The 23,237-nt window shown below is 38.7% G+C and overlaps 1 protein-coding gene across 2 annotated transcripts in view; it reads right to left on the bottom strand.

The window, feature by feature from the left end:
- Positions 1-23,237, bottom strand: part of TBC1D4 (TBC1 domain family member 4) — a 101,380-nt gene that overhangs the window by 4,357 nt on the left and 73,786 nt on the right. Inside the window, exons 11-18 of one of the 2 annotated variants that reach the window (XM_062566897.1) lie at positions 21,966-22,115; positions 13,045-13,205; positions 11,959-12,168; positions 9,135-9,293; positions 7,701-7,859; positions 7,160-7,404; positions 4,143-4,302; positions 1,762-1,931 (exon numbers count right to left, since the gene is read on the bottom strand). In XM_062566897.1, the coding sequence (XP_062422881.1) occupies positions 1,762-1,931; positions 4,143-4,302; positions 7,160-7,404; positions 7,701-7,859; positions 9,135-9,293; positions 11,959-12,168; positions 13,045-13,205; positions 21,966-22,115 (1,414 nt within the window). The remainder of the gene's footprint in view (positions 1-1,761; positions 1,932-4,142; positions 4,303-7,159; positions 7,405-7,700; positions 7,860-9,134; positions 9,294-11,958; positions 12,169-13,044; positions 13,206-21,965; positions 22,116-23,237) is intronic. The other variant, XM_062566898.1, reaches the window with a different exon arrangement.

The following is a 23,237-nucleotide window of genomic DNA, read 5'->3' as shown; positions in this document are numbered from 1 at the left end:
TACAGATCTTAAAATAAACTGGATCACCACTTTTATAATTGTCAAATGCTACCTTGAATGATAATTTTACCTCTGATAGTTAATTATACCTCTAATAGATATCATGATAATGATGTATCAGCAGAAGTCTTATTCTATCCAAGAATTTAATAGTCAGGCCAAATCTTATTATATTACTCATGAATACAGAGAAGTTTAAGAAGAAAAGTTTAAATTCAATTCTCACCAGCCTCTGACGGGAGCAGAGTCTCGCAACGAGGAAGAGCAAAACAGGAATCAGACCACTACTCTCAAAATGGCATCTCTTGACTCCAAGTTCCCATTTATAAACTTTTACGAAACACTGTACATGGTTATACAGCTTCTCTGTGCTCCATCTCTGGCATGGAAATACACTACTTTCCTACTGATAAACACCTAAACATCTTGGATAAAGACTACAATGTGCTCAGTCCTACAGTATTGAAGCCATATGACCCTTACCCACATATAGATCTAGTCAAAGGCTCTCAGCTTCCAAAAAGGTACCAAATAATTTAGACAACTAAGGGAAGGATGTCTACAGTGATGTTAATTCTGCTCCTTATTCTAGAAATCATGAACAAGTCACTAATAAAAGATGCACATACAACAAGCTCTGCTTTACATTCAACATTCTTCAGATAACCCAGATGTGACATAGAAATTTAAATTACATATGGTGTTCCAGACAGACATACAATGCGCCAGCTTCTTCTGATGCAACAACCCTGTTGGTCCTTTTCTGAGTAGTATAGTCATGCATAGTATCTCCTTTTTTCTTTCATTATCTCAAATAATGAAGGTCCTGGGAGCTATAGCACCAATTTACCCAGATGACTCCACCTACAGCCAATCTAGGTAGCAGCAACAAGACACAGGCGGTCTGCACGTTCCTGCAGATCCAGAAGGCTGCTCAGTGTGGGACCACGACACAGGGAAGCCGGCTGCCCTCCTCTCAGAGCCGGGCTGCCCAGCATGTCACTGCATCCGCCGTCGCTCAGGTGACAAAACCCACCCTTCACTCAATCAGACTGCGCAGAGCTGGTTCTATCATGTTCATCACATCACAGCGCACACAGACTCACACAGACCACAAGACAGAGATTTAACTTCTAATAGCCTCAAAAAAACTGAACTACCATCTCTGTCATTCGAATCAGTGAGTTGTGAAGACGCATATTTAAAGTGCCTGTAAAGAGGCACAGGTTTAGCATGGCTATCACAATCAATACAGTGAGGAATTTAAAATTTATACAGAAGCTTGCAGTAGCTGTCTGCAAAAGAACTGCTAAACGAAAGAGTTTCCTAGCAAAAAGAGAAACTGCTGTGATGCTGGCTCACCCTATTGTGGTGAGTTCTGCTCCCTATCCACCGTCAAGGAGCATGAGCAGGGTTTAGGACTGTTAAGACACGCTACTTCTACCCTACTGATGATGATGTGAAGTTTATAAGGAAAGTCACAGTTTTCCAACAGCTGGCCAGAAAATAATCTTAAAAAGGTCTTCTCTACTAGCACTGAAGTAGCAACTAAATTCCTGATAGATCCACATTTCAGGAAGTATTGAAATTTAAGCATATCCTATTTTTGTACAAGTTACTGGGAAGACAACTCCTTTGTATTTCACACCTCAGCAATTGAGAAAGGAATATATTGCAAGGACCTTTTATATTTATCTTAGGCACAATCTCTTAAAAACAAACTAAATGAAAAACAATGAAAAGGAGAAAAAACAACCTTACCTGGGTAATAATTTTTTCCATCTGTGGATGAGTCATGTCTGGAATAGTGCTTTTAAGAAAATCAACAATATTCTCAAAACTCTCGCATCCCATTATAGATGTTTCCTGACTGCTAAGTAGGCTCAGTGCTACTTTAAATATGACTTCTGTTCCTTGAAGAAAAATAATATCTAAAAAAAGAAAAACATTAAAATATCTTGAAAATGAGAGCTAAAGTAAATCAATAAACATATATTTGCTGGGAATTTTAAGTAAACATACTGCAGATTCATTCAGTTCACAAGTGCAATAGATCTTACTTTAACATGAGATAAAAGCAAAGAAAAACATTTTGTCATCTTATAGATGTAAGAGCGCATTACAAGAAAGTACTATATGCTGAAAGTACCATTATGCCTGTAACGGTTATCTGCAATAAACATTTCATTAGTGTCTGCTACAGATTACAGACTATTCACTAACTACTAACTGTTTTTAAATTCATCTGTGTGCGCTGAGAAGCGGACCACAGCCCAACATACTTCCAGTGCTGACTTCCAACTCTCTGCTTCCAGTCATTGATAGCTTCCAATACTAATCATACTCTTCTAAAAATCCATAGTATTGATCATATTGGCTTTAACTTAACTTCCAAACCTGTACTTGGAGGTATAATTATGTCCATATGAGGGAAAAGCCCATACTGTGCTGAAATCAGCAGACACTGGCTGCACAAAAACTAGAAACCTAGTCACAGGAACTAGAAACTCAGTCTTGGAAGCTACTAAGGTGAAGGCGGCACATAAGCAAGTCGTCACGGTTCCCGTGCTGTTGGCTGGGTCATTTGACCAAGAGCAGGGCCACATTCCTGAGTCACCACAACTTCCCATAACAACACAGCTAGGCTATCCCTGGCCCTAATCTAGTGTCACAGGTAGCACGAGGACGCTGATGAGCTGTTAATCTCACTTGTAAAGCATTCCCAAAACTCTCCCTTCTCAACTATACAACGCATATTCAAGTAGTGCAAACATACATGTTTTGTGCACACACAAACACACACACACATATATAAAATATGTATTTTAAGTATATATTTTGAGATTGGTAGATGTTAGCCACCTCTTACAGGTATGTGGGAGGCTCAGAAGACACTGAAGATGCAGGGATCCAAAGTACTGGGATCTAGGACAGCCTGTTGACATTGTAGTTTTAAAACGAAAAGATGCCTTGCTCTAGTCGTTTACAGTGAAATGAACACTGACCTTTCCCACTCTCAAAAATGAGTTTTCCAAATTCAAAACTAACTGAAGCAGGAAACGAAGCCAAAAAAGGTACGAAAAGTACTTTAGTTGTGGGGAGGGGGGGTGGGACAGAACAAACCCCCAAAAGGTTCAGAATTCAATAATCTGCTGAGAAACAGACACAAAAATCATTTCTTCATCCAAAAACAAATCAGAAAATGTTTTATGTAAAAAGGAAAACCTGTGCAATGGAAAAAGAAAATCAAAACAAAATACGCGATAAATGTCAGGCTGAATTTCTTACAAAAATGCAAGTGTTTTACAAAAACAGAAAAATAAGTGGAAAACACACGATATATGCTCCTACTTTCCAGATGCATGTCTGACTGTAGTGAGTTTTAACTGCCCCCCAACAGACAAGTGCTGCATTTCTAGTAATTTGATTAAGTTTGCAGTTCTTATTCCCAATGAAGAAAACAAAACCAAGTAATTGTCATCCTGATATTGCAAACACTACAAGGTACAGTAGTGCCTTGTACTATTTAAACTTCTACTATTTAAACTTCTTTGTTGTATTTAAACTTCTCTACTAGATGTTATCTGAAGAACAGAAAAGTAGAGAAAATTATTTAAATGAAACATGAAGCATACTAAGACTAGAAAACCATTCAATATAAACAAGCACCTGAAACAGCCTTTAAGTCCAACTTTACTTGAATTTGTATTAGGGGGGGAGAAAAAAAAGGTCAAATTATTATTTCAGTTTCTTGGAAACCAGCATATTCTACCTTTTTTTCCCTCCACTAAGCTGAAGTTCAGTTTGCAAGTTCAACAAGATGAAATTGTCTGTAAGTATAGACTGAAAACTTCAGGTGTTAAACACATCTGTGACAAAGTTTCTGCTTCAAAAGCCAAATCTTGGCTAATAACAGACATACTTAACTGCTCAAATTCAGGGTTTCGAAGGATATATTTCACCGTTTTCCTGCCTTCCTCTCTGAAAAGCAGCTGACATCCCACCACAAGGAGTGGTTCTACTTTCCACCCAGGACAGTCCCCCAAATGGTACTAGGAGGTGAAAAACTATTCCCATAGAGTTGGAAAACACAAAGGACAACATTGTTCTGCTTCCTACCACAATGAAGTAGTCTTTCTTACCAAATACTCTGGCTACAAATCCTAATGGAAACTGAGATGCAAACAGCGTAAGAAACCATGGTGCAGCATAAAGACTGGGACTGATTTCATTCTCTTCAAGATGATTATACAGGTCTCTGTGATAATCATGAAGAAGCCTTGACAGCTGATACATCTGAATCTACAATACATTGGGGAGAAGAGAAAGAAAAGTTCAGCTTTACTCCGTTTTCTAAACCATTCACATTCTACTCTAGGGAAATTAACTTCAGTACTGACGGCACTGTAAAATGAAGCTTAATTGCTGCTTAGGGCCTTGGGCGGTATCTACTCACATATAAACATCCCACCTCTAATCAATTAAAACTAACACATTACTGAATAATATAGAACAATTTGAACCCGATCACTAATTAATGAAGCATTCTCTAAGTTCAGATACATAACCTTAAGATAAGAAGGGAATATATTGATCTAACCTGGCCAACAAACTAGAACTTAGTCTTGCAGTAATGAAAGTAAAAGCACCCTTTCCAAGTAAAATAACATCTTCAAGATGCCAAAATTTTTAGTTACAGAGCTGAATTATTTCTTGGCTAAGTTTATGCACTTCAGCCTTCACCCTTCGAGTTTGGCCATATTTTTGCTGTATTTAAGACTCCTCTGCTGCAGTCATCACTCTAGACTACTAATGCACGGTGTGTGCAGCAGATGCAGTGAGTTAATCTAAGTGTACCACATATGCATTTCCCAGAACACTTCCCACATGCCAGGAGGCCAGGGGAATTTAAGATACTGATGCAATAAATGCTGCTAAATAACCTGTCAAAGGTTGCAAAACAAAATGGTGACATGTTGATATTCATTGATAAGAATACCATTCTAAGGTAAATTATTCCCTTGTAATTTTGATGGCTTACACTCCACAGTACGTCACTCATAGTACAGAGTGACATTTCTCTCAGAAAGTAGAAATTGAGAAGCAAGAATATATTGATTACCTGCCAGGCCCAATTTTGCTGTCAATAGTGCCTTATGCTTCACAGGAATTCATTCCTCAATGATAAAATGATTTACAGGATCTAGTTATCTTCCTTCTTTCAGCGGTCATGATTTTTCCCTACCACAGGTTGATAATACTTGAAACTGTTCATCTATCAGACCACCACATCCACCAACAGACTGATCACTTCTCGTTCAGGTAAGTTAGCTAAATTTGCACATGCATTTGATTCCTTGGTTAATTTGTAAAGCTACCAGTTAAGCACAATTTGGACAGTGTTGCTAAGACCCATATTTACATGGGAAACTAGAATACCACCACAGAGGCCATAAACCAGTTACTGGAGGGGTTCATCAAACCAGTCACTGGGTAAGTTCATTATGAAGTAAGGATCTAGATTACTATCTTTTTTCCAGACAACTTGGCATTTAAAAAGGTAAGAAGCTTTCTTTATCCTAAATAAATATCCACATTGTTCTTCTGTAGGACAGTAGTTAATTCTGTGTATGGGTTTGCTCATGTTTTGGTGCTGTAAGCACAAAGAATGTACAAGTGCTCTAATCCTGTTAAAAAACAAAACAAAGGATTTAGCTTTAACTAGATCATCTGGCTAAGTCATCATAAATAGTCTAGCTTGTCTTTAGCAGATAAAACTTGTACTGTCTAGAAGAGGGTAACTGCCCAGGAGGCAACCACGCGGGAAGAGGGGTCATCTCATTTAAAGGGCAAACAGCGCTACAGGTGTAAACCTTCACAAACATAAAAGAATACTTTCTTCCTAAGAGCATCTGAGGAGGAATGTTTCAGACTCATTTAAGTCACAAGGGGGAAATTCTGAATATCTGAATGCCCTCAAAGCATCATAAATTATTGAAAGAGCCTACACAAGCGCAGTATAACATACAAATGGGCAGTTTCTTGGGGAAAAAAAATCACACCTGTGCATTTATTACACTTGGACCCCCACTGGTTCAGAGTGTCATTTGTGAGCCAAGGACACAGGGAAGAGGTGGAACAATGCTCTATAGGGCTTTTCACATTTAATTCATCACAACAAAGCAGTCATGGCATAACTCAACACCTAGTGCACAGTGAAATACTCCTCCAAATCATTTTGAAAAGCACTATGTACATTTTCTTTAACTAAAATCTATTCTGCTATGCTACATATTTGCCAAGTAAGTACCTAACCTACTGGTCAAGCAAAGCGAATTGAACACTCTCCCCACAGATTTTTTACTTAATTATAAGTGTTTGCTATGTAGGGAGCATGACAGAAATTGAGACTTTTGTATCTACTTCTTAGTATTTGCTTTCTCCACTGTGGACTACAAGCCTTAATTCAGCAATTGTACATCCCTTTATAACACTAGAGGCTTAGAGCATACGGTTATGTAAATCAGTGGACTGTTTCATCTCAAGGTGCAAGACTCCTCAAACTTGAAACCTCACAGTTTACACACAGTTGAAAGATTTTCTGTCTCTCTCGTAGGAGGCCTTGAGTATGTATAGCTAGCTAATCAAAGACTAATGTTGATCATTTAAGACAGAGGCCCCGAGTAGAAATGCCCTGTGGAGTGTACTGACTGGCCACTGGGTGGCACTATTGATCTGACATGGAGTTACAGGACAAACGATTTAAAATCTTCTATATCTAAGCGTTCACAGACTGAAGAAAAACAAAAACAAATTTATTTTTAAATGCCGTCTATACAGATGCAAGCAGAGAGGACTTTTTTGGAATAAGGAAGAGAGAGTAGCAAGGAAGAGAAAAGGAAGAGCAAAACAGCAGAGAAAGCAGAGTTTCCAAACTGAAGATCATGGAGACGTGCGACAGGAAAGTCTGCAACTTTCAAACTTCTTTAATTTGCAAGGGTCAAACCCCTTCTCTGACACAATTTGCGAAAAAGCTTGTGCATATGTCACAACCTCCGAAAAAGCACATGAAGCTTCATAAGTCCCTAAGGAACATGAGCGACCACCAAGAGCTTAAGTCTCATTTAAAATTTTGGATTGCTTTACAAGGTTGACTTACCTGTAGCGACATCATGTCTGGCCTGTACTGTTTACGGAAGCCAAGGTCATACATGAGGAATTTCAGCATTTCAAAGGCTTGCTCCTCACTCATATGTAGAAGCAGCACTCCAGCTACGAAGCTGATACCTTGGCAATACCCCACTTCCTTGTCCAGCAAAGAATACGCTTTCAGGAGATTGAAGAGTGAGAGCTGTCCTGCTCCCAGCTGGGTAGAAAAGTAAGGATGGGTAGGGAATGTCCGTCCTGGTGTAAAGAGAGAGCAGTTGATATCCAGGTCTCCTCAGAAGAGGAAATAACCTCACCAGACAACCAGATTTTCTCTCTTCCCATAGATCTTTCATATGGGGATGGACTTTAGTCAGACCAATCATCTGTTGAGAGGACACTGAGTGGCAAAGGCAGAACACATCCTCACAACACAGAAACTGCTGCTGATACAGCAGCATCTGTCTCCAGCAATAGAGTCAATTAAGATAGCCATGCTTCTGCTCAAAGACACATGGAATGTGTTAGGAAAACCTCAGCCAAAACACACGTACCTAGATCTACGAGGATGGCATGCTGTTGAGCCGTCAGTTGTTTCAACAGTTCTTTGTAAGAGACGTCAGGAGGCTGCTGTTTGTTTGGCAGTCTGTGTCTGACTCGATGCTGCACAGCCAAAAATTGCCAAATTTCTCCTCGACGACTTTTTGGTACGCCTGCAGGTCATAGAAAAAAGCGTACAAAAGCTCAATTCAAAGCATTAAGGCTCTGTACTGAAGGAAGGACACAGAATGACTCATAGTGAAACAAAGCATTTCTCTCTAGTCATTCAAGTATCACCTAGATTCAAATACTGTTTTTGAACTTTCACATATATCCCCCCTTCAATATCTGACTCTCTACATTGATTTTCAAAATTCAAAAGAAATTGTCAGTTCTGCTAATAAATAATAATTTGCAACTAGAAAGTAACAAGAGTACAAGTTATAAAAAGCATCTGCTTGCTCCCAGTGCCAAATGGGAGAAGTTACAGCAGCAAGGTAATGACCAGCTGGCACTCTCACGCAGGTCACTAACAGGAACCACCTATTTCTTCCACACTTTTTTTGGTAATGTTTTAAACTTCCCTACTCTGCCATAACCAAATTACACCAATACATTATTATTTTTTTAGCACCTGTAATATGGACAGGAGATTCTAGACAGGAGGGCACAGAAAGACAAGCAGAATATACACAGACATCATGCTAACAAGGCCCTTTGGCTCACCTTCGCAGAACGGTTGAGGTTGGAAATGACCCCTGGATATCATCTAGTCCAACCCCCCCTGCTCAAGCAGGGTCACCTAGAACATGTTGCACATTGCACAGGATCATGTCCAGGTGGGTTTTGAGTATCTCCAGGGGAGACTCCACAACCTCTCTGGGCAACCTGTTCTTATGGCTAGACCAAAGGAAGATCCACCTCCAGACAAAACATCCTGGCCTTTTACTCATGGAAGAAAAATAGTTAAGATCAGTCTGGACTCAGCAAGTTGAGGCACTTCTGATTCGCTAAAGCATGGTTGAGACTCCTCCAAGTATTTGTATACAGTCCGTGTTAGACAATGTGTCCCTGCCTTTTCAACAAATAGGTAAGACAAAGGACCACAAATTCACAGTAAAAGGTATCTCCATAGAGAGGAGACCAGAAAACCATAGTTTTAGCTGCAGAATCTCCTAGTTCAGTCCTCAACATAACAGACAGGGGAGTATGATATTATTTTCAGGAGTCAAGCACTAGTTATGTTTCTACATCACTGACTGCAAGTTTCAGACACAACAGAATCTATTTGCTATCTGACACTAGAAGATAGATGCACATACAGAAAGAAGGCAATTTCTTAGTGATTTTATACTATTGGAAAAAAAAAATACTGCTACTGATTTCCCCCAGTATCAGACAACAAAAATCTTCAGATTTTCTAGTTAAAAGCCATCCTGTATAAATACCTTCTTTCAAAGTGGCATGAATATCTTCCATGTCACAACGGATTTTGGCTCTGCAGTTTAGTAATTTCTTATCCCAAACATTGATGGCATCTTTCTGACATGCACCAACTTCATCATAGTCCAATTTGACTTTTCTTGACTGGAGCTCATCTCTGCTTGCTAGAGAACAGAAAATAAGGGAAGGGAAAATGGGGAACTAAAACATTAGAAAATTACAAGAGATGTCAGGCATACAAAAACCACTCATGCTAAATACATTGATCTGATAAAAGATGACTAGGCATAAATACACCTACAATTCATCAGCTGATAGCTGAGATGGGGTCAGTCTTCTGTCATAAGATGCTGCGGGGAACAATCTGACTTGTATTGCTGAGCCATGAACACTAGGAATTCTTGAAGTACATGAGAATATTTTTTAAGGCTTGGGGCAAGAAGCAAAACCCACTCTACATAGTCAACTTCACCACATCTGCTGCTTCTTTCAACTGCAAAAAAAAAATCTTCGATAATTTTTTTCTTGTTTATACTGAACATTATAACGGTTTTAGGATGGAAAGTCCCAAACATATGAATGTTTACATTAGATATTTAGGAAAATAACCTAGGCAAGTCTTGTAAAAATTATGGCCTGTGTGACGGGCTTCATTTTGGATGTCCCTTAAGAGATTGTAAGAACTGTTGGCACACCTACTTGAACCACCTGCAAACAGGTACATCTATGCTTAGCACAGAACACATGTTGCTTTACACTTTTAGAGCTTTGCTATATAAGAATACCTTATTTCTCATTATTTCTAAAGAGCATCCAGCAGTTACTCTATAATTTCATGGAGGAGTAGCTTTTATTTCCATTACTGAGAAGTGAGCTGTGGTAGTTATTTTATTATATATGATATGCACATAGTAAAACACTTCATTTCCTCCGCTATTGATGCATAAAAACTGGAATCAATATATGAATATGTCTTAATTGACAGAGATAGGTCTAATAATCACTGGACTGAATTGTGTATTTCACAGTATGATCTCTGAAAGCTGCAGCTGAGTTCATCTCCTACTTGCCATGATCTGAGTCATTCTGTCCTTGAAGAAAACTTCCTCCCTTCTTTGTACAAGGGTACACCCCGTAACATCTCTAGATTAAAGCTAATTCTCCCTCTCAGTCATGCACACTCCTGTTACTACACAACTTGCAAAGCGAGAGAAGACAACCAGCTCCTCATCTAATCATCTTTCTTTGGATATAGTCAATATTGAATAAATTAGTAAGCTCATTGCCTTCACTGTTGCAAAAATATAGGTGATAAAGTACTTCCAAAAGCTGTATGTTACACCACTGAGACACTATTTATTGAACACTACAGAAGGCCTTGTCTTCTGGACGCAACTATTATGCAAGGTGCTGTACACTTCCATTCCTGTTGGGCATGCTTCTACTACTATTATGCCAGCTTCAGCTGCTTGCAGCCATCCCTAGAAATAGCTAGGCAAAGCATTAATAAGTGGTCTGCAACACCTTATAGCAATTATATTTCTAGGTGATCTACTGTAAAAAGTAGCTTTCAGCTGCTCAGAAAAAGATTAAGCAAAGGGTGTGTGACTCACAAAACTTACCTTCTGTAAAACAAAGCTAATAGTATTCAAGTCTCCTCGACAGCAAAGTAACAGGAGAAAAGGTTCCATTAATATTTTATAAACAAAACCAATAAAACATTAACAGAAAACCACTGAAAACACAGCAATTCTAGTCTTAAATGCTTATATTCATACACAGGCTGAATAAATATACACAGCTAGGAGTGAGGCTTCAAGTAGACAGCTCAGCCGTTTCTGTTATTATAGTGGCTGTTCCTGAGGTCTGTGTTTAACTGTATGTTACGACATCAGCCACTGCCTGAATCCAAGTACTTGCTCAGCGCACATCAGCTCAGAAGATGTGCTGATCATACAAAGACCCATATTGTCATTGCAACAGCCCACAGGGAGGAAGCCTAAAGACAGATGTCCAGGTTTACTTCTCACCCTTTGAAAATCCCTTTAACTCACCTTTCACCCTTCAACTTGCATTGAAGGTGATTAGTACACTGTATTCAGAAACACTTTCATAATAACAGACATTACATCCAATCTTTCATTTGTACGAGTCTTGACTAGCCATAATAAAATGGCTTGGCCAAAAGCTCTGAGAGCAGACAAGTCAGCATGGCCAGCTTCAGATGCCTTTGCAACAGGACTCAGTTTTTAGTGTATAGTGCTCATCTGAAAAAAGGGGACTTTTTGGCATACCTAGAGCCAATTATTCAAAAATCTTATTTGCATTGAGTTATTAATTACATCACAGTAGTGTTATAATGAGGAACAGAAGAAGACTGATTAGAATTGTCACATGCTTTTACAATGCATGATATCTGTTTGAGTAATTTGCAACTGGGCTGCAAAGGACTGAAAAGAAACATAGAGGTAAGGTCCACCATTCTTAAATGTCCACACAGAACCCCTTCTCCTGACTCCACTTCATATTAGAATTTCTAGATTCAGTCAGCTAGAACATATACCTATACTGTCGTGACTTATGCCTAACAACATCTTCTCCTTTAACATTATATTTAACAAGTTGGCATATGGAAGGGGAATGCAACAAACTAAGATAGGTCTATGAAGGGAAGGAGGAAAAAAAGTGTATATCCTAATATTTTCTAGCAGCATTAACCAAGAAGTTACAGAACCATTGTTTGAGGTGTAACATCAGTATAATTTTCAGTGTCTGACAGTAGAACTTGTAATGGTTTTCAGGGGAATTTTTTAATTATAAAAAGCTAACCTTCCAGCTTCTGGTTTTCTTTTTCCATTCGAAGCAACAGAATTTGTTGATGGATGGCTTTTCTCCATAGACTTTGTAGTTCTTCTGAGTTCTTCTTCTCACCAGCTTTATCTAAGGCATCCTCATTTTGCAATACTAAAACAAGAGGGTCCTCCTCCAATGGTGGAGCAAGAGGTGATAATGGTAACAACTCTCTTCCCTCATGACCATCTGCAAAGAATCAAAGAGGTATTACAGGAAACAGATTGTTTGACATATCATGAATATCTCTGTCATGGCAGAATGGAAATAGCAGTCTTTCACATTCAGCAGCAAGACACTCAGTTCAGAGTAAGAAAACACAGTTCAACAGTGGAGAACTTTTTTACTGAAGTGTTAGGGTCACCCAATATTTTGACACTTTCCTGTTAACTTCTTAATTACAAAAAGGCATTTATCCATAGTCTCTTCTATAGTTGATCTTGTTTACTATTGTGATTTAATCACAGGCTATATATGAAAAGCAACTTTCTCCATCTGCTAAGCTGCAGCATTGGGATATAGCACTTCATGGTCACTAAATATAGGGTTTGCCATCAATCCAGAGTTGTCAGTTCTACTAATCCACTATATCTATTATTATGATTGTAGGTATTCCAGAATTGTCCAGCTTATGTGACCTAAAGCTAGTGACCTAATAAAGAAATTACTAACCCATTCAAGAGGCACTATGTATAGTCAAAGGACAAGGCAGAGAAATGACCCTGTTTGCTACAAACACTATTACATAAGCAGAGTAGAGTAAAAATTTGCTATCTGGTAAAGAGAGTATTTTTGTTAGCAAAAGGCAGTTTTTAGTTTCTTTGCTATCAGCACAGCCACAGCAGAGTGCAATTCATTTGATTTTGATAACTAAATTATCTGTTCAAAGTAACAAAGACCTAAAACCAACTGACAAGAACATACCTATAGCGAGGGTTTAGCAAGAACATTACATTATATATATGACCTCCTTTTTCCTTCTGTAGTTTTACATGTAAGAGTTCATTTCAATAATAACTATTCAGTAACATCTGCTTGTTTATTTTTTTTAAAGCACACACAGACCTGGATGCTGCATCTTGGAAGGAGATTTATTCATAGGTGAAGCTACCCGCAGGAATATTCTCTGCCGCCAGGAGATGCGGCGCGGTGTGAGCGTGGCCCCCACAGCATTTAGAGACTCACTGCTGCAGACAGTTGATGTTCTTTTCTTTCCCTCCCCATCACTGAAGGAAATAAAAAGCAGATGGAGTGATCAAAACAAGTCCTCCTTTGGAGGAGAAAAAGAAAAAAAAAAAGAAAAGAAAAGAAAGATCTTTATTAAATCTGTCTACTGTACAATAAAATCTGCAGGAGCCCTTGCTGGAAAGCTTTAGAAGGCAAAGAGTGCTGTGTGTGAGCTTCACCTTGAATACAGAAGTGCCTAACTATTTTCACATAATACAGTGCTGTGAATTTTGCACTATATACTATTGGGATGAATTTAAAGCATTCATACAGTGCTTAGCTGGAAGCTCAAAATAAAAGCTAAGCTTTTTTGAAAAGCTAAGAGATATTCAAGCACACAAAAATGAGCTACTGTTTAGTCTCTAAAATAGACAGCAATGGGCTCTGCTTTGCTATTTATCAGTCTTATGGGGTGATCTGATGTAATACCTCTAAAAGCAGAGATGTTGCTTCAACAGAGCATAATATTCAATTTAGTGGCATTTCAAACGGCATGATAAGCTCACTGGTGAATATTTCATTGGAGACCATGTTCTGACCTTCTCATGCAGCCTCTTTGCTATGCTTCAATAAGTTGGTGCTTCACTTGTGCAAACGGAACCAAATATCCTCAAGTTCCACTGGCATTTCCAGATGAAGGAACAGAGCCTTTGCAAATGGACACAGATTCGGTCCCTACCACAATGCACTGCAAGCAACTTATCTCAAGTTGCCACACAGAAGTAACTGCAGTAGTAACTTACATTATTGGAAGAAACAAGGAGAGGTTACAGAGAAGCTCTGATAGGAAGTCACAGGGAAGTTTGGCTAAAAGGTCACTTTAAGAGGTCACCAAGCACACCTCTCCCTGCCTATTGCTGGTGTAAGGACACTCAGCTTTCGTAAGTAAATAAGCCACTTTCGGAGACATTTCTGTACTCTGCGTTTGTAGTAGAGAAGTAGTGCACCGATCCAGTATAGCAATGGCTACCTTCATTATCTGCCACAAATTTCCCTCCCCGCAACATCCACCACATGACACACTTAGGTAACTTCAAGTCATCCAAAATGGTTACAAGATCAGCAAAGAAACCCAGAAATTGCCTGTGGCAGCAGCATCCTAAGACAGCTAAACAACACATCACCCCAACAAGACCAGGACAAGCTTTCACCTCAGACGTGGAATTACTCAGCTAGGATAGACTTCAGGAAGTGACAAAAGAAGAACACACACATTATACACCAATGTATTTCACCACAGGCATGATCTTTTACTTGAAGGTGCCTATTTGACAGGGAAGACCTCTGTAAAGGGAGGCCCAAGGTATCACTATAGTTTGCAGTACCCAAACTGAAGCAGTCTCACAGACTACATGCTTCACCATAATTACTGCAATAGCATCTCAGTGAAGTCCTACATCCTCTCCTGAAGGTGTTACCTATAACTGTAATTCTACACACTTGGGAAGTCTGCAGCCTTTCTTGTAATGTTTTCTCCCAGACTGTAATCAGTTAGGGATTAAACAGGTAAACTTCAAAATGCATAAACCAAGGCTATCTATTACTATTACACATAACTAAGGGCTTCTTGGGAAGACAGCATTGAATATGGGGAACTGTGTCCACAGCTTCATCTTTATCACGTGCAAGACTACTGTATCAACACAACAGCAACTACACTCAAACTTTCATACTCTGAAAAACATCCATGCTACTGAACAACATCTCTGAAGAGAGTCAGATGAAAGGAAAGCCCAGCACATCAAGTGTTCCTTATGCTTTTAGTGGCAAGATTGTCATGGATGATCACAGTCTGCCACTTCCAGTCATGCTCCCTGTACTCAGCTCACAGAAAAGCAGAGACCTGCAAGGAAGACAGACTACATCTTAGCAAACCAGCTATACCAGTTTACCAGCCACTTTGTTCCAGGCAGCACCTGTTACATCAAATACCAGTGTACTGAGTGATTATCCCCTTGGAAAGCTAAAATTGACCATTTTAGTGACTAAAGTTGTCCATAGTCTAATGATCTACAACAGTTACTTGACATCCTCAAGCCCCAAAAGCAAACCCTGCTATCATACACATGTATACATGGAAGACCCCGCTTCCACATCCAGGCAGACGAATAACCATCTCCTCAGAATTAGGTGTCTCACCTGCTTTCCCCTAAGAACAGGACTATGAGCTGTGAGTCCTGGATAGCACAGAATCTAAAAGACTCACTACTCCTGATTTAGTTTCTGCAGTGCTTCAGTACCCCTTGATACTATTAGTAGGTAGCCTGAATAGATCCCCACATTTCACTGACCAAAATAGCAACAGGAAACCCAGTGCTGACCTCCTTTGGCTAACTCTTACACGTTCTGTGGGGGAAGAAAAAAAGAAAAACAGAACCACAGACCATTGCTTGTACAAGGTAACTATAGACTTTTTGATTCAATTTTCAATCTAGAGCTTTTATAAAAGTATTTCAGTGCAACAACTCTTAGGATAAGGTATGGAGTTTGGATATATTAATCATTATAACTCAAGTTTCTATAAATAACTGTAATGAAGTTACTACCGAATATATTTCAGATCTTACACATCACACATTAGCAAATTAAAAACTAAACCACTCCAAGGCTTACAGAAATAGAAGCTACATAACAAAGGAATTGAAGCTTCATTTCTATTGCTTTGTACAAAATCCCACATTCAGCTTGTGTATCCCTAAAATAGACAGATATTCCTGGGAGGTGTGTTCAATTTACAGTTAAAAATAAAATAAAATAAAACCAACCAACAGCCCTGCAGGAAAGCCAGAATAAGATATTTTAGGCTATGGAACAAAGCTGTTTAGGTCATTCAAGTCTCAGAATTGACAGTGGGATGAATTAGTCATATGTGCTACTTTGTGCCAAGTATAATGCACACAATTCTGCTGTTACTCCTTCCCTACTAAAATTCCCCAACATTTTGAGCAACCTCCATTAATCACTTCCTCTTTCAAAGAGCTGACTGATGAGTGAATAAACTTTTTCAGTCTTATGCACACAGCTTGCCATATTCAGTAGAAGACAAGGGCAACTGCGAAAGCAGATTTAGGAAATGAATGACAAAACAGGAGAAAAAAAGTTTCCTAATTGCAATTTAGGGAGGAAAAAAAATCCTTTCTCTTCAAGAAAAAGTTGTTCCTCAAATTCAAGAGATTAGAAAACTGCCCTATAATCTAGGGATAATATAACCTAGATACTGGGGGCAAGGCAGAGAATGAGTGTTTTTGTAGTTATATAGCGACATAAGCATCAATAAAAAGAAAAAAGCAGCTATATACTACAAGTTACTTCTCTACTGCAATCTGCCAGTAATGAAGCAAGATTAAATGTACCATAGGCAAAGTACTACAAATGAAGAGATGATAGTATGTAAAGTTTAAAAGAAGCACAGAAGAAATTAAAGAACTGAACTGCAAATGAGGACAACATTGCAAGAATATGAAAGGGTATAAACAAGTAGTTCAAGAGAGAAATTCCTGAAAGTAAAGCATTTCTGCCAACAGAGTTAAAGAATTTATTTTGGTTACATATTGTCCCTGTTTTAATCACTTAACATGTCTCACATGCAGCTCTAGAAAATAATAAGCGTAGTACTCTCCATCTAAGACAAATACATTCCAGTTCAGTTTTGAAGAACAGCGTTTCTCCATAAAGCTACTGAGCCTATGCTCCCAACCAAATAAATACTTCACCGAATACTTCATCAGCTTGTATGCAATACAAAATTAAAAGCTAGAAATTCAAGAAACTGCCTCAAATATTTCAGTTTGCATTTTCACCCTGAAGCAGTTACGACCAATAAGCCAAATATTAAGGAGCATGGAGTTCTGATCACGTAAACATTTTATTTCAAATAACTACAATTCAAGTCACCAAAATATCACCCCATTTGCTATTCTATTGGATAATGCATACTATGAAGACAAAGATGAGACAGCTCAGTTAAAAGAAACTTCTTCATATTACAGACATGCTTATTCCTTGGTTTCATTTACCTAAATTTCTTTGGGGAACACTTTGAAGGATACGTTCGGAAAGACTGCTATTCCAAGAAATATAAAGGGACAGCATTACACATGAACTCATTACACAATACTTATCTGAATTATTTTGCACTTGAATTCATGCAAACCAACTGACCCAAGAATAAATATTGCTGCTCACGCCAAAGTTTGCACTTCTTTCCAGTTTGCTTTTATTTCAGCTTCTTCTTTTGATGGATCTAAGTAGCAATTCAAACAACTCAACCTACTTCATAATCTGGAGGCTCAGATAGTTCAAAAAACTCAAGATACTAGTATAGAAAGACAGCTAGTATTTCAGTTCCCAGGATTTCAGCTGGCAGAAGCCTAAATATGTAACCTAACACATGAAGTATTCCTCCCCTCAGGGAAGAAGAAAATCTAGTTCCTATCAGTTTATGTTTCCCATTGGTTCTCGCTCCTGTCATGTATCTTAATTATGAACGCTCACTTTCTGGTATTTTGCTTAAAGACTTTTCTCAATGATTCTGTTTTCTGCATGAGAAAGGGAACTATTTTGAAAAGGCTAACTGTTCAAATTTAAGTGCTGATTATGTAAATTATCAGTGCATAATGATGCAATGAACAGAAAAAGCTAGGGTTAGTCAAACCTATCCTGCAGGAAATTCCATCTTTAAAAGCAATGTAGTTATTTTTATATAAAATCAACCTTTTCCAATGGCCTAGCTTTAAAGAGCAACTGCAGAACAAAACCCAGCAATTCCTGAAGCTAACAAACCAAGCTTATAAAACAGCTTTCCACTTCCTAATTGTTCACTTCAACGTTGGCATTTTTTTTCTAATTCTTCTAAGTGCTTGTGTTCCGTAGTAAAAACTTCATATGATACTTGTCAAAAATGAAGATCACATGCAGGTGACTCTCCACTCTAGAGTCTACTTCAGACAAATGAATTATCACTGCAGTAAAACCTTCTCCAGGCAGATTCTGAAGGTATCTGTAAATAGTATGTTGTCGATAGCTGCTTTACTATACTGCTCACTCCCGTGATCAGAAAACATATCAACCTAAAAAGCACCGAGTAGTGATTATTAGAATTAAAACCAAATAAACCTAGCCTCCCCACACACATTAGGAAAAAGAAAGATACGTCTTCTCATAGTGAAGTTATCTGGAGAGTAATTTTTTCAGCTGTCTTTAGACATCTGTGACAGATATTTAAATCCCAGCTAGTCAAACAAGGCTCCATGTTTAATTAAAGTCAGAGACTTTTAAGGTGTGATTCATCCGTTCTAAATGGAGATGTTCCCACTGACTGGCACAACAGGCTGTATCAGCAATCATGGAAAAGGCAGAGAAACTGGCAAGACTAGCTCTGTAAATGTCAGAGTAATAAAAGAGAATCACCTTAAGATGAGAGCAGCTGTACCTTAGAAATGCCTACTTTTCTCCATTGACTGGGTGAGATGAAGACCTCTATAATCAGGTAAGAACCACTGCACTTGTCATCTCCCTATCAGCCGTTTCCAAGTTTGTGACTGCACAGTAAATTTGATGGAAATGTACTTTTGAGTTATTTTATACGGGGATGTCAATACAGAAAGATGAATTTGTAATAAGCAGGGCTGCTTTTTAATATGCTATTCTGATGTGACAGTATTTGCATAAGCCCATTCAACTACTACAAATCAAATATTTTTCTAAAGCAAATTCTGACTGAAACTGGCTCTGCTCCTGCACATCAAAGTTCACCTGAACTCCAGGAAAAGTTGCTTCTTTTTCTTTTTTTTTTTTTCCCCTCTTTTTTAATATGTAGTCTCAAAGCTATGGGATATGGGAATTCAGACCACTAAGAACTTCATCTCAGCATGATGTGGTTGATGTTGCAAGCTAACTTCATGGACAAATACTGAAGATGATTCTTCTCAAAGAGGAAAATGCACTGAAGTTTTAATTAAGTTAATTAGAACTTAGTTAAAAATAAATGTTAACATGCCTTAACAGTTACATAGTTTACAGTTCTTCATCTTTCAATAGACTGCCATACTGCACTCAATTTCAATTTACTTCACATTTACACAAGAATGTTAAGAATAACTCATGTCATGCCTACAAAGGTAGAATATGGTCCTCTCAGGGAAGAAGAACCAAAGGAAAAAACACCACAAAAGATTTGAACTTCCTCCTATTCATAAACCTGATGGCATGACAAGGTACTTTCATCAACACATTTGCAAGCTCAGCCAGGGAAAGTTTTAAAGAGTATAACTTATGAAGCAGTCATCAGTCAGAATATACTTTATTCCTCATTAGCCAATTCAAACGCCAGTTGGATCTTACCAGCATATCAGCATTATTCATTTATCACTTCTTCCTGACTACATTTGTCATATTCACTTTCCTAATGTGAACCCAACTACTTGTCAACACTTCACCCCTGATTACTGCAATTTACCCATCGTGACAGTTTAGGCTCAGTTGCTCCCAGTAAAATTCGTAACTAATGAGACCTTATTTTCACAAATACACTCCCAAGATAAAAAGGAAAAGCAACTGCAAAAAGAAACAAGGTTTCGCACAAATTCAAGATTAAATAGTATCAGAAACCTGCATACCTATATCACCTAAGCAGCAATACATTTTTCTTCTGGGAATTGCTCCTAATTTGCAGAATTTTCCCACTTTACAGTTCAAAACACCATTAACCATTATAATGAAACCTTTATGTTTAATGGAACCCAGATTCTTGTATAAACTAACCTGGGAGCTGGTTCAACTTGCTATCTGCTAGCTGAAGGCAACACAAAGATGTAGTGAAATCCAAATAAGAGGTAGTCTGTAAGAGGCAGGCTATTTTCCCCCATTTCTCTGCACACTGCTAAATCCAGTCACCAATTTCTTAAATTTCCACTCTAATAAGCCACTTACCTGCTCCTCACTCTAGTGTTACTGCAATCTAGCACGGGCTGACAAATCTAGGCATCACTGCCTTTATATAGTGACTGTTGTCAGAACAGAAGTTTTAGAACAGGTGATATTAAAAGTTTACTTCCACACTGGATGAGATATCAGTCTCTTCTCAGATTTCAAACACACATGCACTGCTTATTGCCTATTCACCTGTGTTTGAGTACAAAAATAGGGAACACAGAAGATGACTCCATCCTCCAAACCATAAGTCATTTCTGAGTGGTTTTGGAAAGACATCCTAATATTAAGTAAATAATGACTGGGTTACATTATCCCTCTAGCAGGATGGGAACCTAGACAATTTATCATCTACTTTCAAAAAGCTGTAGGATTTGGGGGGGGGGGGTCCTGTCAGTAAGGCTATGCAGTCAACCTCCTGTAAGAGTCAGCTTATTCCATATCCGTGCAAATTTATTTTGCTGAAAGAACTTGAACTGTAGAGTCCTTCCAACAAGCAATTTTATAATCATCTCTGCATTACAGTTTTTGCTGCATGCTGTACAGCAGTTACGGATTAGAGGCCAGAGACATTTCAATGAAATCAAGATAAGATACAGTGTACTATGGGATATTGAAAGATGATATATACTTTGTAGCTTGTTCTCATCTACATATTACTAGATACGACTAACCCACAAACCACCTGTACTAACGCCACCTGTAGCTCAACTGCCTCTCATATTAGTTTGTGTGTTTACATAGTTCTTCACAGCCTATCCTAAAATGGAGATCACAAGCTAATTCGAGCGTGTTTAATGAAACTGCATTCCACCAGGAGGAAACATTGCTCAAGAGTAACTTCCACACCCACCTCATACAACAGAAATCCCCAGGTGTTACAGTCCTGACAAGTCCAAAACCCAGATTTCATCAATGCTTGTGTGTGTGTGCTAAGAATGCGACCTATTGTTACTTTTTCAGGGAAGGACAGGAGAAGCAGTCACCAAAGCACCTATTACAACTCCATGGGATTTGCTTGAGAACGATTTGGGGAGAGACACATTCAGAGCCGAAGCGCGTTAGGAATGACAGAACAATTCAGCTCCCAAGGACAAACTGAAGATGGGAAAAAAGGAGCTGTCCTTGAAAGAAGACACAAAAAAAGGCTGGCAACAGACAAAAAACATCACAAAGTTTGAAAGTATGGTCACCTTACCTTGCTACAGGTCTGCCTCAAGAGGGTGGGGAAAAAAAAATACTATAAGCATTTGCTCAAGCAGCCTCCTGAAACAGGGCCTATGCTTATATTAAAAAGAAGTGTGATTTCCATTCAGATACTTAGTCTCTCACATTGATGTCGGAAAACCCTTCTTGCATCTTTGCTTCTTCCATTCACTGTTATAATGTCGGCCTGCTAAGTGGGAGTTTCCCCTTCCCCACACACTGGCATCCCACGTTAGCACTGTACTCCCTTCACATTGTGCTTTTCTCACTTCCACACGTCAGTGATCACAGCAACACATGCTGGTTTACATTCAGCACAGAAAGTGTTAAATCGGTGTAACACTCAAAAAAAAATGCATTTCAAGTGACAAACCCATGCAGCAGTTTTGCAATACTGCAACAGCAAAAGGACACAACTACTAGATGTCAGCAGGCATGCCTCTATTTTTAATGGGCTTTTCTGGCCAAAAGCCCGCTTGCTTATTTGCATCACGTACGTAAAGTCTGTTAGCAAGGCAGCAGTGCAAGGCAGCGTGGGAGAGATCACGTGTGCCCGCTGCGCCGGGGGCCCCGAGCCACAAGCCAGCGGCACCGCAGAACGGGGCAGCGGACGCCGCTCTCACCTCTTGGAGAGGTCATTTTCTGAGTGCTGGAGCAACCTCCCCGAGCTCGGGTAAAAGTTTTTCAGGAAAGATGGGGCAGAGAGGGAGGAAGGGAGACCAGGCGGCGCAGACTCACTCTCATTGTGAAAGCGCCGAACCCCGATAACAGGACTGTGCAGGCAACAAGAGAACACAGCACATGTATCAGAATGAAACTGGACACAAAAACAAAACACCAAATTAAAGATAGCGGTCAAGTACCTCATTTTTGCTTACTAAAAAGCTTTGTTTTCCAGAAGATAAATTGTACTGAGTGAGCTTCTGGGCAGTTTCCCTGATAACATTAACTCTGCTGTTACACTCGTTTTAGGAAACATTTTAACGACATTGAAGAGCACGTATAGGATCTATTTCTTTGGTGTTATTTATTCTCAAAACAATTCAGAAAAAAAAAAAAGGCTCTGAAATGTCAGCAAAAATTCTTTCAAACTTGCTTCCCATAACATGAGCCACATTGTTTTTTCCCTTCAGTTGTCTCTTGTTTTTATAAATAACTTAAGTGCATTTCTAGTACATGTCATAAAATACAGATTATTTAAATGAAATATTTTGGGATAAGTTTTTGAAATTTCTGTTAAGTATTTAAATCAAAAAAAGACACTGTATTGCACAGTTAAACATTACTTAACAACAGTAAAATGTGTTAGGAGGGACATCAGAATCAATTGTTTCTTCTGCACAATATTTCTGGCTAATCCTCAGTAGGAAGGGAGGAAAGAAAAAGCCCAGCGTAGAATCAAGTTGTTACAAAGCTGTTTTGACTGAAAATTTGTTGATTATGCAGCTTAATCAGTGACTTCTTGAAAGTTATTACAAAGAAGCGAAGTCAGCAAATCCTTCAGTTTGAACTGTCGGGTTTCCTGTTTGTATACAACATGGTCAGTGGAAAAAAAAAAACACTATCTCAGTAAAAACACATTATTTATCTCTTCACAAACATAAAATAGCAAGGCTCTTTGAAGGCTTATTTCTTACCCTCCACCTCCTTTCATTCACTGAAATGGAATAAAATTGTTTGCCTTCCTCTGCAAGCTGGTGTGGCATTCACACTGCTAATTTAATTCAGACACCAAAAGGGTGAGAAACTTATTTAAAGTGATTTTTGGAAAGGACCTGCAACAAGCCTAAGTTGAGCCATGTATTGTAACAGCTGAGCAATTTGGAGAAGGTGCTTCTCCAGCACAAAAGAATCAGCTCATGCGGGCCTGAATCCTGGAGAAGTCTGGAAGTTTG

The sequence above is a fragment of the Rhea pennata genome, chromosome 1, assembly GCF_028389875.1.
Source record: "Rhea pennata isolate bPtePen1 chromosome 1, bPtePen1.pri, whole genome shotgun sequence".
NCBI classification, from domain to species: Eukaryota; Metazoa; Chordata; class Aves; order Rheiformes; family Rheidae; genus Rhea; species Rhea pennata.
This window is presented reverse-complemented; position numbering and strand designations above follow the sequence as displayed.